Below are 17,649 nucleotides of genomic sequence, written 5' to 3'. Positions count from 1 at the left end.
TTCCTCTTTGAAGAGCACCCAGTGGGAGCGCTGTTTCTGGTTTGCTCTAATTCAGCGGTTCTCAACCTGTGAGTCTCGACCCCTTTGGGGGTTGAACGACCCTCTCACAGGGGTCACCTGATTCGCAACAGTGGCAAAATGACAGTGATGAAGCAGCAAGGAAATGGTTTTATGTTTGGGGGGTCACCACCACATGAAGAACTGTATTCACGGGTCGAGACATCAGGAAGGTTGAGAACCACTGTGTCTAATTGAAAAGAGGCACACACAGGCAGACAGGATGTTGCTGCTTGTATTTTTCTCCAGGCAGCTCCGAGAAGCATATTATTTACATGGCAGAAAGACTAGGCCATCCCTTTGGGGAGGGAGGCACACACTGGGGCTGGGCAGGCGGGCGGGCGTGTGCTGGGGTCCCTCAACGGCCTCAGTGTTGGCTGTGTCCTCCCTGGGCCAGCCTGTCAGAGCCGTGCCAGTGCCAGCCTGGGAAGCAGCATGGCCCGTCGCAGGTGTGCAGGTAGCAGTAGCTTCAAGCCTCAGGGTGGGCGGGCAGGGGGTGTCCTGGCGGCGGTGGCAGCGGCGGCGGTGTGCCCTCTGCGTTCAGTTGTCTCGGGTGTCAGAGGAGGCACTTCCAAACAAGATGTCACTGTCCTGGGACGTGGTGCTGATCTGCGACTGGGTTTTGATGAGGAACTGGGCCCTCCGGAACATCAGTCTCTGCTGCTCCTGCTTGAGCTCCAAGTAGGAGCGGGAGAAGGTGTGGAAGATGGAGGTCACCGGGAAGGCCATGAGCAGGATGCCGCTCAGGATGCTGCTCAGCGCCACCACCTGACCGGGCGTGCTGCGGGGCACCATGTCCCCGTAGCCCACCGTCGTCATGGTGATGACGGCCCACCAGTAGCAGGCGGGGATGCTGGTGAACTCGCGGCTCTCGGCCATCTCGTTCTCGATGACGTAGAGGAGCGGGGCGAAGAGGGCGATGGCCACGCACAGGAAGAGCAGCAGCAGGCCGAACTCACGGGTGCAGCGGCGTGCCGTGAGCCCCAGCGTCTGCAGGCCCAGTGAGTGGCGGGCCAGGCGCATCATGTACAGGATGCGCAGTGCCCGCAGCACGCGCAGCACCAGCCCCACCTTGTCCAGGTAGCTGTTGCCCGTGCCCGGCTTGTGGCGGCCCGTGGCCGCGCCGTCCACCAGCAGGGTGACGTAGTAGGGCAAGATGGCCACCATGTCGATGAGCGTGAGAGGGCTGCGCAGGAAGGTGAACTTGCTGGGCGCCTGGACCAGCCGCAGGAGGAACTCCAGGGAGAACCAGCCCACGCACACCGACTCCACGATGAATACGTTGTGGCACATCCGGGAGCACCGGCCCTGGGGGAGAGGGAGAGGTCACCGCGGCGTCCCCCTCCTGGGGCCTGTCCCTTCTGCTCCCTGGGTGACCACGCCCAGGCCTGGGGACTGAGTGCCACTTCCACACTGGCAACCCCTGACTTCTCTCCAACTCCTGACCATAGGTTCTGGCTGGCTGCCTCCCTGCCGGGGTCCCCCAGGGCCTGGCCACATCTCAAACCCGCCCACCTCTGGCTCTCCCATCTCAGAGCACCAGTTTTGGTTGAGTGAGTCTATTCTGGCCCCTGGTGGCCCTTGTGTGTCCCCCGCCCGGTGCTTCCTAGGGTTTTCAGAGTCGGGGATCTTTAAGGGGCCCTGGGGGTGCAGTGGCCGAAGCACTCAGCTGCTCTGCAGGAGAAACGCAGGATGGTCTGCTTCCATGGATGTTCTGGTTCTGGAAATCCCGGGGGGGTGGGGAGTGTGCAGGTCTACTGTGCCCTTTAGGGTCTGCTGACTGTTGGAATTGACTGGATGGTAGTGGTGGTTGGCTGGGGGGAAGGAAGCAGTTCACTAGGTCTTTTATGTGCCTCTGAGCAGATTCAAACCTCCAGCTTTCCTGTTAGCTGTTGAGGGTTGGCACCCAGAGGGTCCCCTTCTTGGCTGTTGGCAGTTCCCCAGGCGTCAGCTTTAGCTTCAGCTCTCACCCTCCACCACCCACTCTCCACGGCAGCCGTAGGGGTCCTGTGTGAGCCCAACTCTGAGTCTGTCTGTCCTCTGCCCAGCACTGTCCATGGCCCCCACAGCCCCGCCGCCCTCTTTCTGACTTCCTCCTTACACTCCCCCTTGCTCTGACCTCCTGGGCTTCTTCCCTGCTCCCCTCGACTCCAGGGCAGTCCAGCTCCTCAGCTGGACTGCTCCACTCTAAAGCTCCACATCGTTTCTCTCTCTCCCAGCGAGGTCTTTGGTCAACCCCCTGTTGAGGCATTGTGAGCCTCCAGTTGTTGAAGATGCCCCTCTTGGTCCTCTCCTTATCCAATTCTCCTTTTTCAGTACTCGCCACCTTTTAATAACCTCTGCTGGGTTTATTGTCTGTCTGCCCCGCCCAGAACACTAGAGCCCCATGCCGTCCGAGGCGGGGCAGTTGGCTCCGGCTGTTCATTGCTCTCACCCTGCACCCAGAACAGGCCTGGTGCCTATGGGGAGGAAAAGGGCAGGGGTTTCAAACAGGCCTGCAAACCGAAAAGCAAAGAAAACTGGGGGTGGGCTGAGTGGGGTTGGTGCCCCTGAGAATCTGTGCCTGCCCTGCCCAGCACGGCCTGGCAACTGCCCCCAAGAAAGCAGGCTGGAGGCTCTCATTGGACTTCAAAGAGAAGCTGGGAGTCAGGGCCTTACAGGAGTGTCCTCATTAAAGATGGTGGTGGATTCAGTCAGGGACAACTTGTCTCTCTGGTCTGAGTATCCTGGACAGTCCTGGGATGCTGGACAGTCCATGATGGCTTTGAACCTTCTGTTTAAGGGGGCCTTTGCCCAGAGGGAAAGGGCGAGAGGCTTTAGTCTGGGGCAGTGTGTAGGTTCTGGGGGATGGCCGGTTCTAAGGCCCCTGGCGCCATAGCTCTCTCCCCAGGAAGAGGTGGGAAGCCGGAGGTATGCGTTAATTTGTGGTGCAACTTTTTAAGGTCACTAAGTGCTAGTGCAGGAAGTCAACTCCTCTGAAAAACCTTCCTGGATCTCACTCTTCTGAGTGTCCTGGGCATTGTTGGGGAGACCCTCAAGACCCCTCTCATCTTGCACCTTAGGTTTCTGGTGACTGTCACTAGCCCATCTCCATCCCCCTCCAACTCCTGGTCACCTTGCTTCCCTTGTGGTACCTGAACACGCTAGATACTCAAGTACATGCAGAAGGAGGGAATGGAACTGTGAACCCCACTGGTCCCCGCAAGGAAGCTAAAGAACATCATTTTCATGAGCCTTGGAAAAATGACAGGGAGTCTCACAAAAAAACAACAAAAAAAAGGCAAGTATCCGAAGTTAAATAAAACAGACGTTTTATTAGAACTTTCCGGATAAAACCAGGATCAGAGATATTAGAGGTGAGAAGAGATGAATTCCAAGTACGGATCCTTCCAGTCAGGGTTCAAAAGCGTTGTGGTGAGTAGGGGTGGCACACTGGCTATATGCCAGGCACTGCCCAAGCCACCAATGGGCATTCACTCACTGAACGCATCGCTCACCGCCCCTTGGGGCCAGTGAGGAAACGGAAGCACAGGGAGGTTAGGCGAGTTGCCATCGGTTACAGAGCCAGGGTGGAGATTGGAAATGGGATTGGGATTCAGGCAGTCTGGCTCCAGCCCGCTCTCTTAAACCAAGACTCGGTCTTCTCGCCAACCATTAATTTTACTGGTTGAGTGCGGTTTTTATTATTTTAATACCTCTGTTAAAAACTTGGTGCATTGTGGTAGCAATTGTACAACACTTCTTGATATGACTGAACTGTTGTCCTGATAAAACGGTTTATATATATATATATTATAAATATATAAATATATAATTCAATGCATAAGAAAATAACAGAAACCCTCTATGGGTTAGAAATAAAACAGCGATGGCTACTTCATAATGGACTACGTGGAAACATGGTGTTTCTTAAGTTAAATCGGGATTCATGAAATGCCAACAGCACAGCACAGTGCACACAGGAATGGGGTCCGGGGAATGCTGGCCAGCATGTTATTTATGTCTGCGCTCATTTCGCTAATGCCCGTGGCTGTCAGAACCTCCCAGTCTTTCTTAAAACGTGATCCCAGAAGCCCCCGTGTGTAAGGGCTGCAGACTCATTACCAGCGAGTTCATTTAGACTCACAGACCCTAGAGGACTGAGGAGAGCTGCCCGATAGCTTTTCTGAGGCAGCGGTGATGAAGACAGAAGCAGACTGCCATCTCTCTCTCCCGAAGGGCAGCTGGTGGGTTTGCAACGCTGAGCACTTAACCACTGTGCCACCAGCACTCCGAGGTGCGAGGAAGGGGCCACCAACTCAAAGTCAGGCAGCTGACCTGGGCACTACTTACACGTGGGCTAGAGCCCCACCGAGAGTGGCTGGGTCTGGCCTTATCATAGTTCAGGGAAGCTGGGAGTTTGCATATTTAGGAAACCCCGTGTATGCTGACTGCATCCTGCCAGGGCTGCCCTGGGACCCCAGGTAGCTCTGTGGAAGCCACACAGCTTTGTGCAAGCTGCTGGGCCTCCGTGACTGCATCTGTCATGTCATGGGTGTGTGATCAGCTGCTAACTTTAAGGTCACCAGTTCGAAACCATCAGCCACCCCGATGGAGAACGAGGAGGCTTTCTACTGACATAGTTAACATAGTTACTGAAACTCACAGGGGGGAGGAGGGGGCAGTTCTACCCTATCTGATAGGGTCGACAGTGAGTCGTGATCGACTTGCTGTCAGTGAGATCTTATTTTTGTTTTAATAGATTCACCATTGGCTCGTTACTGTCAGATTCGCGCATGTGCGGGTTCCACCGTACTGAACCTGCTCATAAGTCCTGAAAGCATTCCTGGCACTTTGGGAGTCGGGGCGCGGAGTGGGGGGTGGGGCGGGGCAGTTCTGCGGACACGCGCATGCTCAGAGTAGCGAGATCTGAGCCAGCAGAGATGAAGCGGGCTAGTATTATCAGTATTCGTAGTATTCGCTGACTCAGCACTGGGGGGCAGTTGGGGTAGTTACTGCTCCCGACTCAGGAGGACAGGCTATCCTGCCCCTCTGCTGTGCCAGACACGGTCTGGGCACTGGGCACACAGCAGCGAGGAAGATGGACGTGGCCACTGTCCTCTGGAAGTTCCGTTTTCAAGGGAACTCAGACGGCCCACTTGCCCGCAGGCCGGTATGTGGAGCAGGGCCTATGTGGTGCACGCAGGCTGCCCGGTCCTCGGGGTCCTTGTCCCTAACTGCTGCACGGGCTGTGGGCTCTTACCTGCTCCTCCTCCTCCCTCAGGCTGGGCAAGGTGCTGACAGACAGGTTGATGGCGGTGACAGTGACGAAGAGCACCGAGAGGCAGGCAAACACCTTGCCCGGCAGCCCCGAGTGCGGCCGCTCCACCATGTCGCGCAGTCTCCGCATGCAGTGGCCCAGCCGGCCCTCGCCCTCGGCCGGGCCCTCGCTGCCGCAGTCCTCGCTGTCCAGCGGCTCGTCCTCGTCGTCCCGGCCCACCATCTCGGCGAACTCCTCGATCTTCTGCAGGTAGCGGCGCCGGCAGCAGCCGTCCAGGTGGTCCTCGGGGACGCCCCAGTAGAGCAGCTCCTCCTGGAAGGACAGGGCGCACACCTCGCGCAGCAGCCGCAGTTTGCCGGCCCGCAGGAAGGTCAGGATGGTGCCGAAGGCGCCCGGGTTGCGGTCGAAGAAGAACTCGTTGCAGGTCACGTCGTAGTCATCGCACAGGTTGAGGATGTCGTCGAAGTTGGTGCAGGCCTTGAGCTGGCCCAGGCGCGTCAGCGGGAAGTCGTCCAGCGTGGTCCAGGGCAGCGAGTACTTGATGCCGCCCACGTTGATGATGATCCTGCGGGGCTGGCCGCCCGCGCGGGGCTCGTCCTGCGGCCCGAGCCGCTGGGCCCGGCGGTAGAAGGCGCCCTTGAGGGGCTGACTCGGCTGGAAGAAGGCGGGGTTCAAGGAGGGGTCTGAGGTGCAGCTGAGCACGCTGTAGTCGTAGTCCGAGTTCTCACCCGGCAGGAGGGTCATTTTGGGTCTTCACATCCCTCTCAGGCCTGTGGGGAAGACAGGAGTGAGCCCAGTGAGTCGGGCTGACAGTGCAGGCGCCACAAACAGTCTGACAGCACGAAGCTGCGGCGAGCTTCTCGCGCACTGTGCTCTCAGCGCACAGAACCAGCACGGTCCCCTCCCCTTGCAAACCAACCGGAACAACCCCCAGGTCCATGGCAGTCGGGTCAGTTCTGACGCAAAGCTGACCTTACAGGACTGAGCAAACCGTCTGCTAGGATGACCAAGGCTACCATCTTCAGGAACCACTCAAGGCAGTAGGTTCTTTGTCTGTCTTCTTTCTTTCCTTCTTTCTCTTTCCTTCCTTCCTTCCTTCTCCCTTTCTCTCTCTGTCTGTCTCCTTCCTTCCTTCCTTCCTTCCCCCTTTCTCTGTTTCCTTCCTTCCTTCCTTCCTTCCTTCCCCCACCCCCTCTCTTGTTATTTTTTCTTAAAACAAACAAACCCAAACCTTTATGGAAACAGAGGGACATACCTTCCTCCCATCAGGTAGGTTCAAGCTCTTAGCCAATGAGCCACCAGGACTCTTTCAACATGCAGTGCCTGTACTATTAGCTGCTTATTCTTTTAAATCGATGCAATGTTTTTGCTTATTTAACTTGTAGAGGCAGGTAGCCCAGTGCGGTGGCCTTCAAGCCTACTTCGTAGGCTTATTGCGAGGGTATAACGAATTATGGACATAGGGACATGCACCACCCTGCCTGGCATATTTGCCTGTGGTGCCTTGGAAGAAAGGCCTGGTGACCTACTTCTAAAAACTCAGGCCCTGACAAGCCTGGAGCACCATGCTGTTCTGACAGACACACGAGCTACAGAAGCCACTCTGTAGCAACTGGTGTGTGTTCCTGCCACAGTGTACTAGCATTTACCTTAAGACACCCCTGGCATGTTCGTAAATGGGAAACCAACAGCGCTCGCCATAAATAAAACCCAAATTCACCGCCATCGAGTCGATGCCGGCTCATAGTGACCCTATGGGACAGGGTAGAACTGCCCTTGTGAGTCTGAGACTATAACTGCTTACAGGAGTAGAAAGTCTCATCTTTCTCCCTTAGAGTGGCTGGTGGTTTTGAACTGTGAACCTTGTGGATCAAAGCCCGATGTATCTTAATCACTATGCCATTAGGGTTCCTCATAAAGAAAAGGCCAACCAAACTCACTGCCATTGAGTACAAGCTGACTCATAGCAACCCTACAGGACAGGGTAGAATTGTCTCTGAGTTTCTGAGACCGACACTCCTTATGGGAGTAGAGGCTTTCTCCCAGATAACAATGGCAAAGGACAAAGGAATACCCAATTATCAAGAGAGCCATGTTGGCTCCTGTACCAGCAAACATGATCCTCAGGACACACGGTCGCAGCAGATGGGCACCCTCACTCCTCCAGGTAGCTTTCCTTGGGGCATCCAGTAACATCCAAATTGCATCCAGTGACACCTTCCTCATGACCTGTGGGCAGCACCTGTGCTTTCTCACTCACCTCTGGGACCCAGCCCTGCAAAAACTCAGAGACAGGCTCTTGGCATGAAGCAGCAGGGCCAGGATGATGAGGGTCTGGCTGAGAATCTGAGGGCAGGTTCTTTGCTTAGATTCCTCCCTTCCTGACCTTCAAGGCTAAGTGTTGGGCCCTAGACTGGAACGGCCGATTTCAGTCATAGGTCATACACTGAACTTGGGTCACAAATACTTTGGTTGAAATGGAGAAATTGCACCTGAAGATCCTTTGAAAGCCTGGCCACACTTGGACCAGCTGAGAAACGGCTGTCCCCTTTAGGTGGGGCACACATGTGTCAAGCCACTACCGTCCCTATCACTCCCTAGCATCACTTTCCTAGCATTCCCTCAACTCCAACTCCTGTACGTTTGACCTTGTAGCCATGTGAGTTTGAGATGCCTGGCTTATGTTCTTCAGAAGTAAGTCAATGCATAGCAAAGCAGCAAGAGCCCCATATGTCACCTTTTAAAACCAGTGTTCCTGCTCCTAACCCAGTCTCCAAAGGGAGCCAGTGCTGCCAGCAAAGTTCATCAGAATTCTAACTGGAAACACATCTCCAATACCCGAGGGTCAGTCTGTGCTGTGGACATGTGCAGGACACACACACACTCTTCTGCATGGGCGTGAAATGATGTTTTCAAAGGGGGAGGGCACAGGAGAGGGAGGGTTTCACTACAGAACCCAGGGTCATGGGGCCCATTCCAACTCTTAGCCACCTGGTGGGATGGAGGAGAACTGCCCGGGGTTTCTAAGACTGTACATCTTTATGGAGCAGAAAGTCCACCTTTCTCCCACGAAGCAGCCGGTGGTTTCAAACTGCTGGCCTTATGGTTAGCAGCCCAACTAATGCTTCTTTCACGTTTGAAAGGAGCGCTTTATAAGAATTCTTGAAAACAAAAAACAAAGCACACACACACACACACCACTTCGTTCATTGATCTTTGGGGAAATCTATGGTTCTAGAGGTCGGGTTTTGGGAAACTAGGATACACATACAAATGAAAAGGAGTTGACTTTAGAGTGCCGGGAGCCTGTTTGACTTTACAGCAAACTGGAAGCCGTCTCTCCAGTGAAGCCTGCCAGGGTCCCTGGGAGGGAGAATCCCTTCCAGGCACTGCACATCAGTGAGACCGCTTTTCGATGCTGATGCTCCCTCTGCCATCAAAGACAAGAGTTGGGGGGAAGATGACATTCTATTTGGCGAGGATGGTGACAGAGGAAATGAATATTTCTTTCTTCTCCTAAGCTCCTTGGGGACCTAGGAAAATCCCCACCGCTGTATTACCACCTCTTCTCGCCTCGAATGTCTTCCCGCCCTGCAGCACAAAGCTTTCCCAATCAGTGACTCTCGGTTTCCCCTCTCAGCCATCCCTGTGGTGAGATAGGGCCTCAGCATCCCATATGGAAAGCTGCCCTTGTCTCCTATGGGGGAGCTCCAACATGGGGGCAGTGAACACGGTGAGTCCCCCTCTCAGAAGCTCCTGGGATTTCCCCAGGGAGGAATGGCATACATTTGTGCCCAGGCGCCATGTGCTCTAACAGGCGGGCAGTTTGCAAACCACGCAGGCCCGAAGCCTATGCTTCTGGGAGACAAGTCTACCTTTCAATCAGCTTGATAACCATTCAAAAGACTCGGTATTTTACGATTTCCCTGCAGTAGGAGCTTAGTGACGTCTAAGCACAGGAAGTTTTATAATCCTCCTTCTGAGAGCCTACTCATAAGAAAGCTGAGAAAGTGGGCAAGGGCGTGGGAAATGAAGAGAAATCCAGAGGTAACTTCCATTCATGGATGCAGCAATGACAAGCCCTTAGGGGCAGGTGGTGAGTGTACTTGGCTGCTAGCCCCCAGGTGGGAAGTTCAAATCCTCTCTGAGGTTCAAATCCTTCAGAAGGGCCCTGGGAACCCCTTCCCACAGCAGCAGCCCTTGAACTCCCCGTGAAGCGCACGTGGAGTCGACTCGGGGTCTGTGGGATTTTGAACCCTTCCCACACGTCGGCCCTGTGCCCGGTGAGAGCACACGACAGAGGACAAGGCGGGCCGAGCCCCCTGCCCTCATGGACCTGATGTTCTATAGGGGCCAGTCAGTCATCAAGCAGCTCACAGATCATCTCAGGCTGTGGGGAGCAGGGTGAAGGAGCTCGGACAAGGGACAGAGTGATGAGGGTGGAGGTGCCACTCGTGGAGTGGTCAGGGAGGGCCTCTGGGAGGAGGTGGCCTTGGGGCGGGGCCTCATGGTTAGGGAGAGGGTGTCTGGGGGTGGGGAGGTAACAGCAGGAGGGCTCTCCCTGATGCTGAAATGGGCTTGGATGGTAGAGACCACAGAGAAGGCCAAGGTGGTGGCAGCAGAGGGTGGGTGGGTGGTGGGGGCGAGCCTGCGGTCCTAAGGTGCTGGGCTGTGCAGGACCTAGTGGGATTTCATTCCACGTGGGGCAGGGAGGCCAGGGATGGCTGCCCATGTGGGGAGAGGATTGGACAGTCTGAGGAGATCAGGCTGAATGCTGCTGGGATCTTTCTGGAAAGGCGCCAAAGGCCTGCCCCGGGCACAGGGTGCAGGAGCCAGGGAGAACTGAGCGAGGGACAGGGCATTCGGCCCAAGGAAAGCACTCCCAGCTGCCTTGGCGGTGCCATGTTCTGTGTCGGCAGACAGGTGGCGCCCTGGCAGAAGCATTTCCCGGCTGTGGGATGGTGGAAGTGGGCAAAATTGGGGGAAGAGAGCAAATATGGGGGCGTCTCATGTGTGTGGCTGATGTATCGTTTCATAGGCTGCTGTAATAACGTGCTGCGGAAAAGCAGACATTTTTCCTCTCTGCCCCAGAGGGGAGGCACCTGAATTGAGGCTGGCCATGCTGTCAGAGGATTAATTCCAGGGAGAAGCCTTTCTTATCCCCTCTGTCCAGCTTCTACGGTTCTGGGAAACCCTTTCCTGGACTCATAGATGCGTCACTCCATTTTCCGTCTCTGCAGTCACACGGGCACCTTCCTCCGTGTCTCCCCCGCTTTATAAGGACACCAGTCACACGGGGTGGGGTGGTCTACTCCAACCCAGTCTGACCTCATGCTTACTGAACGCATCTTCAAAGATTCTATTTCCAGAGAAGGTCACTGTCTCAAGGACATAGGGTTAGGATTTCAATGTCTTTTAAGGGTGTGTGGGGGGTGGGGTGGGGAAGAGGAGGCACCACTCAACCCAGAACAGATGTCGGGGAAACCAAGTTGGCCCAGCTGGGCAGCTTTGACCTGGAGGGGCTGGGAGGGAGCACAGGAAGGCACACACAGAAGCATTTGTCGAGGGGCAGTGGCCATACCTGGCCCACATTTCCAGCACCCACTTTCTGACTGAAGCTGCAGATCAGGCCTGACAAGCTAGTGCAGGTTAGCATCCCTGGGGTTCTGTGAGGCGGGTAGAATATCACACACACACACACACACACACACACACACACACCACCCCCACACCCCCACACCCCCGCTCCAAGTTGTCTATGTCTTAATCTTTGGACCCTGTGAGAGAGCCAGGTGACGATGGAAACCGAGGTCAGAAAGAGAGAGATTTGAAGATGCTCCACTGTTGGCTTTGAAGACAGAGGAAGGGGCCGTGATCCAAGGAGTGCAGGCAGCCTCTAACAGCTGGAAAATGCCAGGAGGCAGCCCCACCCCTAGAGACTCCTGAGTCATCAAGAATAATTCCTTTCTTGGTCTGATTCACCAGGATTTGAACCCCAAATGGTCTGACCTCCAAACCCAATGCTGGAGGGGTGTAGCCTCCCCCGGAAAGCCCCTGGTAATCCTAAGGGGTGGGGGGGATGAGGGCTGCCTCTGTCCTGTGACCACCCCCACCCCACCCCTGGGCCTATTTCCCAGACTCGGGCTTAAGGCAGCCCTCGTGGACAGTAAATAGTCTGCTCACAAACCCTTTTGGAGTTTGGATCTAGCCAGGAGCAGGTCTGTGAGGGTGTGTGTGTCTGTGGTGCTAGGGAGTGGGTGCCCCCCACTGTCCTCCTGGGGGAATGGACAAGCCAGGCCGAGTAGCTGCAGACTGCAGAACCCACTGCCGGAGCGACAAGCAATGAATTAGCAGTGCCAAGTGCAAAAAAGCAGCAGAAGTATAGTGCACCATGCTATTTATGTACATCAGCATATACATGGCATCTTTTACCAGGATGCCGAGCATGTTGAAGGACCAATAGGAACTGTGTATACAGGTGGGGTGTCGAGGGGACTAATCCCTGGGAGCAGAAAGAAGAGGGGTCTCGGAAGAGTGCTGTGCAACCAAGGTCTGGCTACCAGGACCCTGGGTTTGAACCGAGACTTCAACACACAAACAAACCAAGGGCACTCACACCAGGGCCCGGCTTCAGAGTCACCATGAGCTTAGAGGAGATGCCCCTTCCAGGGTTCTACCCAAGGCCCTTTCAAACAGAATCCCTGAGGGTGTGTGTGTGGGGGGGGAAAGGCCTGGGAACCAGCATTTCCAGTGGTCTCTGGGAGAGTCCTAAGTACATGAGAGCTTAGGAGCGAGAGAAAGTGGGGTTATAAGAATGCTTGGGTGTCCCCCCAAGTGCTGGAGGTGCAGGAGCTGCTCTTGGTTCTGGCCAACTTTTCAACCTTTTGGGGGGCTCCTGGAAAGCTCTGTGGGTCCTCCCTCTGGGGGAGCATTCACTTTAATGAAATTCTGCTTTCTGTCCACAGCACTGCTACGTTCCCAGGGCAATTTCATCTTGGGGGAAAGACGACGTTCACAGGCTGCGACGGCAGCTCACACCTTTCTACAGGTAAAGGGTCGTTTAAACCAGATTGGGTTCCACATGGAGTGCCTCCTCGAGACCGTTCTGTGGTCAGTGCAAGACCTCCTGAGAATCACCCATGCTCTGTGCGCTTCTTGAATTAATTGCTCTCTCTGAACCTATGTCCTACCCCGCAAAGGAGGGCCACAGGGCCCATCTCCCAGGGCTGGTGCGAGGATGTGGTGGATGGAGGCTGTCCAGGTCTTAGGTGAGTCCCCTTGGCCACATTCCTCAAGGTCAAGAAAGGGTCCACTGAGTGCACGGAGCTCAGCGGCTCAAATCCCTCATGGGCCCCTCCCTTCTATCTCTCCGACTGTTTGTCCTTTGCCACGAGCCCACCCCCTTCCTCTGAGGCTGCCACACCTGTGAATACCCTCATTTTACAGACGAGAAAACTGGAGCTGTTCTCAGAAACATAAGTCAGATTCAAGCTACCTCTACGGGACTCCAAGCCTGACCTGGTTACCTCTGCGTCTTCCATTCTCCCCGGGGCACTGGTTCCTGCCCGCAGGGCCAGTGGGGAACTGGGTCTCCAGCCTCTATTTTTGACAGATCAGCTTCAGGAAAGTGTGGGGGAGTTGGACAGTAGCTGTCAATTGCCATTTTGGGGGGGAGGGGGCATCTTTATTTCTAAATAAAGAGCAAGAGACCTGGGGTCCTGTCAGCCCCGAGCTGCCACCGGGCCTCTGGACCAAGAGCTCTTCGGGGATGGAGTCAGGCACCAGCTCCGACCCAGGTGTGGGCCCCAGGAGACAGGCTGCCCAGCTCACCACCTACCACCTGTGCCCCCAGAGGCCGATGATCTCCCCTCTGTGTTGTGAACCAGGGTGACCCCCGCACCCGCCTCCCAAGGCTGTGGATAAGCTCGTTCGTTGTGCCGGCTACACCGTAAGGGCTGTGCAAAGGTTTTGTGTCCCAGGACAGCGACAGACAGCAAGCTTGGAACCTTCCCTTCCATAGAGGGAGGTGGGAAGAGAATGCCTCCCAGGGCTCTGGGCTTTGGGGCTGGCTCGCCCTCTCACCTGCCACTGATGACAAGCTACTCACCTGGATGGGGTCTGCTTCCTCGCCTGTCACACACAGTAGCCAGGCACACCTCTGCCACCAAGAGAATCACACCCCCTACACAAACATGTCGCTAACTTGCCGTCAAGTTGATGGATTCGAACTCATAGCGACTCTCTAGCTCAGAGTAGACCTGCCCCACGGGGCTTTCCAGGGGTAAACATTTGCAGAAGGCTGCATCTTTTGCTCTCGCAGTGAGCAGCAGGTAGGCTCACACTGTTGAGCTTTCAGTTAGCAGCTGAGCAGTTACCCAAGGTTCTTTCCTAATCGCCAAACCCCGGGAACACCTCCGACGGCAGACAGGACTTGGCGGGTACGATGAAGATGAAGGCATTATGTGGAATCAATGAGTGGGACCGTTGTCATCACAGGGTCTTTCTGGGAGGGAGGCAGGGGGGCGAGGAGCAGAGAAGGAGACGAGAGGATGGAAGTAGCAGCTGGAGGGACGCAGGCCCCCCCTCTCCCCAGGTTTGGGAAGGAACCCAGCCTTGCCACCACCTGTCAGTCTAGTGAGGCCGGACTTCAGACTCCCCCCACCGCCCCCTCCCCCCCACACCTTGCATTGTGCTCAGCGGCTGCCTTGTAGTCATTTGTCACGGTGGTCACAGAGAAACACATGCTCCCTCCAAGACAACCTCACAGAAGACAAGCATCGCCTTTCTGGGCGTCTGGGCTTTGCTTTTTTACCCTGGTCCACGGTTCTTGACCTGAGTCATTCCCTAGCTCTGTTCTCGAGCCCAGGACACCTGGGCTGTCTCCTGGCCTTTCCCCTTGTCCTGCTGTCTGTCACTGCCAGCGGCCCTGTCATCTGTCAGGGTTGGGGCTTCTGGCTAGGCTGACTCAGAAGAGAGAATCCAGCCATTAGCCTGGCCCAGGCCCTGGCATGCTGGGTGTCTGAGAGCTGCTAAGCCCGAGTGGGGCATCATCCTGGCTTGGCCACCTGCTGCCCTTGCCACGGTCCAAGCATGCTGGCCCTCAGCCCTGCTTCCTCCAGGATGGAGCCTGGCGATGGCGGTTTACTAGGACTTGGGTCTTCCCTCTTCCGTCTCTTCCCCCCAAATGAGTACAAGAACCAGAGTCTCCTCCCTGTGAGCAACACTGAGCGCTCCTTGGTCCCCCAGCTCTGCTGCTGGCAGCACCACACAGCGCAAGCTGGCCTTCCACCCGGAGGTGTGGGTGGGAGCCGGAGCCTGCTTGGCGCGTACCTCTTGGCAGCCCTCCTGGTGGTGGTGGAGCAGGTGAGGGGGAGCCGCAGGGACCTCCTGAGGCAGGGAGTCTGCAATGCTATGGTCTCTGGGGTCTGCCTGGCTGGCAGGGACGGGGACTGTGAGGCCAAAGTCACCATACAGTGTGTGTGTGTGTGTGTGTGTGTGAGAGAGAGAGAGAGAGAGAGAGAATCTCAGGCACAATTCAGACTCCCTTCTGCAGCACATTCGCTTGATGCTTGCTCCTGTTCATCAAACAGCCTGCTCTGTTGTGATAAAAACGGCCGGCAGCCAGAGGACCAGCAGTGCCCACTCCCGCCTCTCCCTCTCCACTCAGTCCCAGCACCCTGTCCCAACCTGGGGCTCCGCTTCTGCACTTAGTGAGTCAACCAAGAGTGGACCTCACACCCGGAAATGTTGAGTCTCCGGTACCTACTTGGAAAGGGGAGGTGGCAGAAGGACAGGCCATCCAAGACAGACTTTAGGGGCCCAGTAGGGGCACTCCTGAGTTCCGGCTGATTCCCCCCAGCTTACCCTCCAGGACACATCACCCCTCTGCTCTCCCATCCTCAGGGTGTCCCCCTTACCACATTCCAGAGCCCAGAGAATCCCAAGGTGCAGCCCAACCTGAGCCTCACTCCCAAGTCTAACCCAATCCAGACTCAGGGGCGCCTCAGCCTCAGTCCTCAATCTCAGGGGAGGAACCAGGCTGCGGAGTTTCCAGTGCACTCAGGGGTCCCTGTGGGGTAGAGCATGGTGTCCCGTGACAGCTTTCTGCTGGAATGGGCTGGTCTAGGAGGAGGAGGAAAGCCACCCCCAGGGGCCATTGCTGGCCTGCCTTCCCAACATACCTCCTCTCCCTCCCCACTTGTGGGTGCCCCTACAGTGCTCCAAAAGCCAAAGCAGGCATTGGCCTGAGCAGTCTGCCCCAGAAAGCTGGCCGTGGCGTAGGGAGGTGCCCCACCCACACTCCAGCATAGCGCCTGCACCTCTCTGAGTGCCAAACTCTCTTGGAAACATACTGCCAGTGTGTGTGTGTGTGTATGGGTGTGTGTAGGGGTTGAGGGGTACATATACAACATTCAGACCCTCAAAGGCAGTGCCCATCCCTAGGAATCAGAGCAGCTCTTGGCCCTCCCTGTGCCCACCCCACCCTGCACTTAACTGAGGTGTCAGGGAAGGGGCTGTCCAGGCTCTGCCTCCCTCTTCTTGTCCATCTGGGCAACCTTGGCGCCTTACCGGGGCCTGGCTCTCTCTCTCTGCTTACATATAGCAAGGGCTTCAGAAAATGCCCGCTGTGTGCGCAGCTGTCAGTAGCCCCATGGGCGGCAGTCCATGGGCATCATTAAGGTCAAACCAGTGGTCCTCAGCCTTTGCTCCTCCCATCACCACCTCCCCAGGTGCCTCCAGAGACACCCCTCATCCCCAACCCACTCTGGTCTCCATCGCATGCATGGCATAGAGGAACCAAACAATGGCCCCTGCAGCACGTCCAGTGAGCTCTGTCTATGAGCACCCTGCAGCGGGCTGCGCTGGTCTCCCACCCGGCATACCTCCTCAAGGGAGGGGCTGACACTCAACCCGGCCTTCCCACTAGAGGCCCGACAGCTGTCCACCCTCCCCTACCCCACCTCGTGGCCTTGGTCACTGGCCTGCCCCAGCTGTGTCTGCTGAAGGAAGGAGTGGAAAGGAGAAGAACAGACACCAAGCACTTGGCAGATGAGTTGGGGCCCAGTCCAGGAATGGAGAATGAGCTCTTTTTTCCTTCCCCACCCCAAGACTCCAATTCACCCAGGTGAGTCCCTTTGTAAGGAGCCCCTGGGAGGGGGCAGGCGAGGGGGCCACCACCTCCCCTGCCACAGACAGAAGCCTCCAGAGAGCAGAGATGTCCCTGCAGCTTGGCACCCAGCACACAGTAGGTGCTCAATAAAGGCAGAATGAGTTGCTGGCAGAACATTCCAGTCTGATGTGATGAGAGAGTGTATTAGGGAGTGACATACGTGCCCCCCAAAGTCCCCTCCTTCCCCACCTTTGGACAATCTCCCCTCCCCTCCATGCCACCACCCCCCCCACTCTGCCCTGCGCCTGAAGTCAGGATGTGCGCTCCTTCCGGGGGGGGGTGGTGGGGGGCCATCCTGGCCACCGTGGCTCCGAATGCCCACACTCGACACCCCAGGGTCCACTCCCGATGAGCCGAAGCCGGCCCCACGCCCATGGCCGTGACCAGCGCGCTCCACGCTACCGCCCGCGGCTGCTCCGCGGCCTCCCTACTCCGCTGGGTTCGGGATCTCCGCAGGGGCCCTGGGGCCACGGTCCCCCGCGGTCTGCGGCAGGGGGCCTGGCCGCGACTAGGTGGCTCAGCGCGCGAAGTTCCCACCTCAAGTTCTCGGCGCGGCGTCTCCGTTCAGAGTTGGCCGGGCCGCGGCGTCCGTGCTCCCCGCGTGGCCAAGGGACCCGCGCGAGGACGCAAGAGCCAGCTGGACGCCCCGGCCGCCCGCGCCGCGGCCAAACTTCGGTTCCGGTCCGGCTCGGCTCGGCAGTCCGGCCCACCTCTGCCTCCCGGTCCCCGCCGGGCTCCAGTGCGCCGCGCGGCTGGGCTGCCGCCGCCGAGGGAGGGACGCGGGCAGGAGGCGGGACGGAGGGAGGGACTGCGCGCAGGGCGGGGAGAGCGCAGCTCCTGCCTCGGGCAGGACCGAGTCAGGGCGACGCTGACCCAGCGTCGGGGCGCTGGGGAGGGGGGCCTGCACCCAGACCCTGTCCCTGCCGGCCACCGGGCAGCGTTGCCCACCCGATCTGCATACCAATCTCCAGGGGCCCACGCGCCTAGTGTGCACCTGTGCCTGGCCGAGCGCCACTGTCCCAGGGTCTGTGTGTGCAGGCTATCCCGGGGCAGCATGGCCATGGCACGTGTCTTGGCCTCAAGCTCCACGTGCATAGCTGTCTGTGGCCCTTTAAACCACTGTGCCCCCCCCCCCATAGTTGCACGAATCCCATGAGTCCCT

The 17,649-nt window shown here is 57.1% G+C and overlaps 1 protein-coding gene across 2 annotated transcripts; it reads right to left on the bottom strand.

Annotated features, from left to right (window-relative positions):
* Positions 1 to 276: 276 nt before the first annotated feature.
* On the bottom strand, positions 277 to 17,140 carry KCNG1 (potassium voltage-gated channel modifier subfamily G member 1). Of its 2 annotated transcripts, none has more exons than XM_004698060.2 (3): positions 17,025 to 17,140; positions 5,300 to 6,087; positions 277 to 1,365 (listed from the first exon to the last, which is right to left on the bottom strand). In XM_004698060.2, exons 2-3 carry the CDS (start codon positions 6,059 to 6,061, stop codon positions 598 to 600), a joined length of 1,530 nt encoding a protein of 509 aa, XP_004698117.1. In that variant the 5' UTR covers positions 6,062 to 6,087; positions 17,025 to 17,140; the 3' UTR covers positions 277 to 597. The 2 variants fall into 2 exon arrangements, with proteins under 2 accessions (XP_004698117.1, XP_045151145.1); XM_045295210.1 differs by lacking the exon at positions 17,025 to 17,140 and adding an exon at positions 7,426 to 7,481.
* Positions 17,141 to 17,649: the final 509 nt, after the last annotated feature.

Source organism: Echinops telfairi, unplaced genomic scaffold (genome assembly GCF_000313985.2).
Source record: "Echinops telfairi isolate 266 unplaced genomic scaffold, ASM31398v2 ScPeMD7_5592;HRSCAF=6446, whole genome shotgun sequence".
NCBI lineage: Eukaryota > Metazoa > Chordata > Mammalia > Afrosoricida > Tenrecidae > Echinops > Echinops telfairi.
Note: the sequence above shows the minus strand (reverse complement) of the source record. Positions and strands in the feature narration are given on the sequence as shown.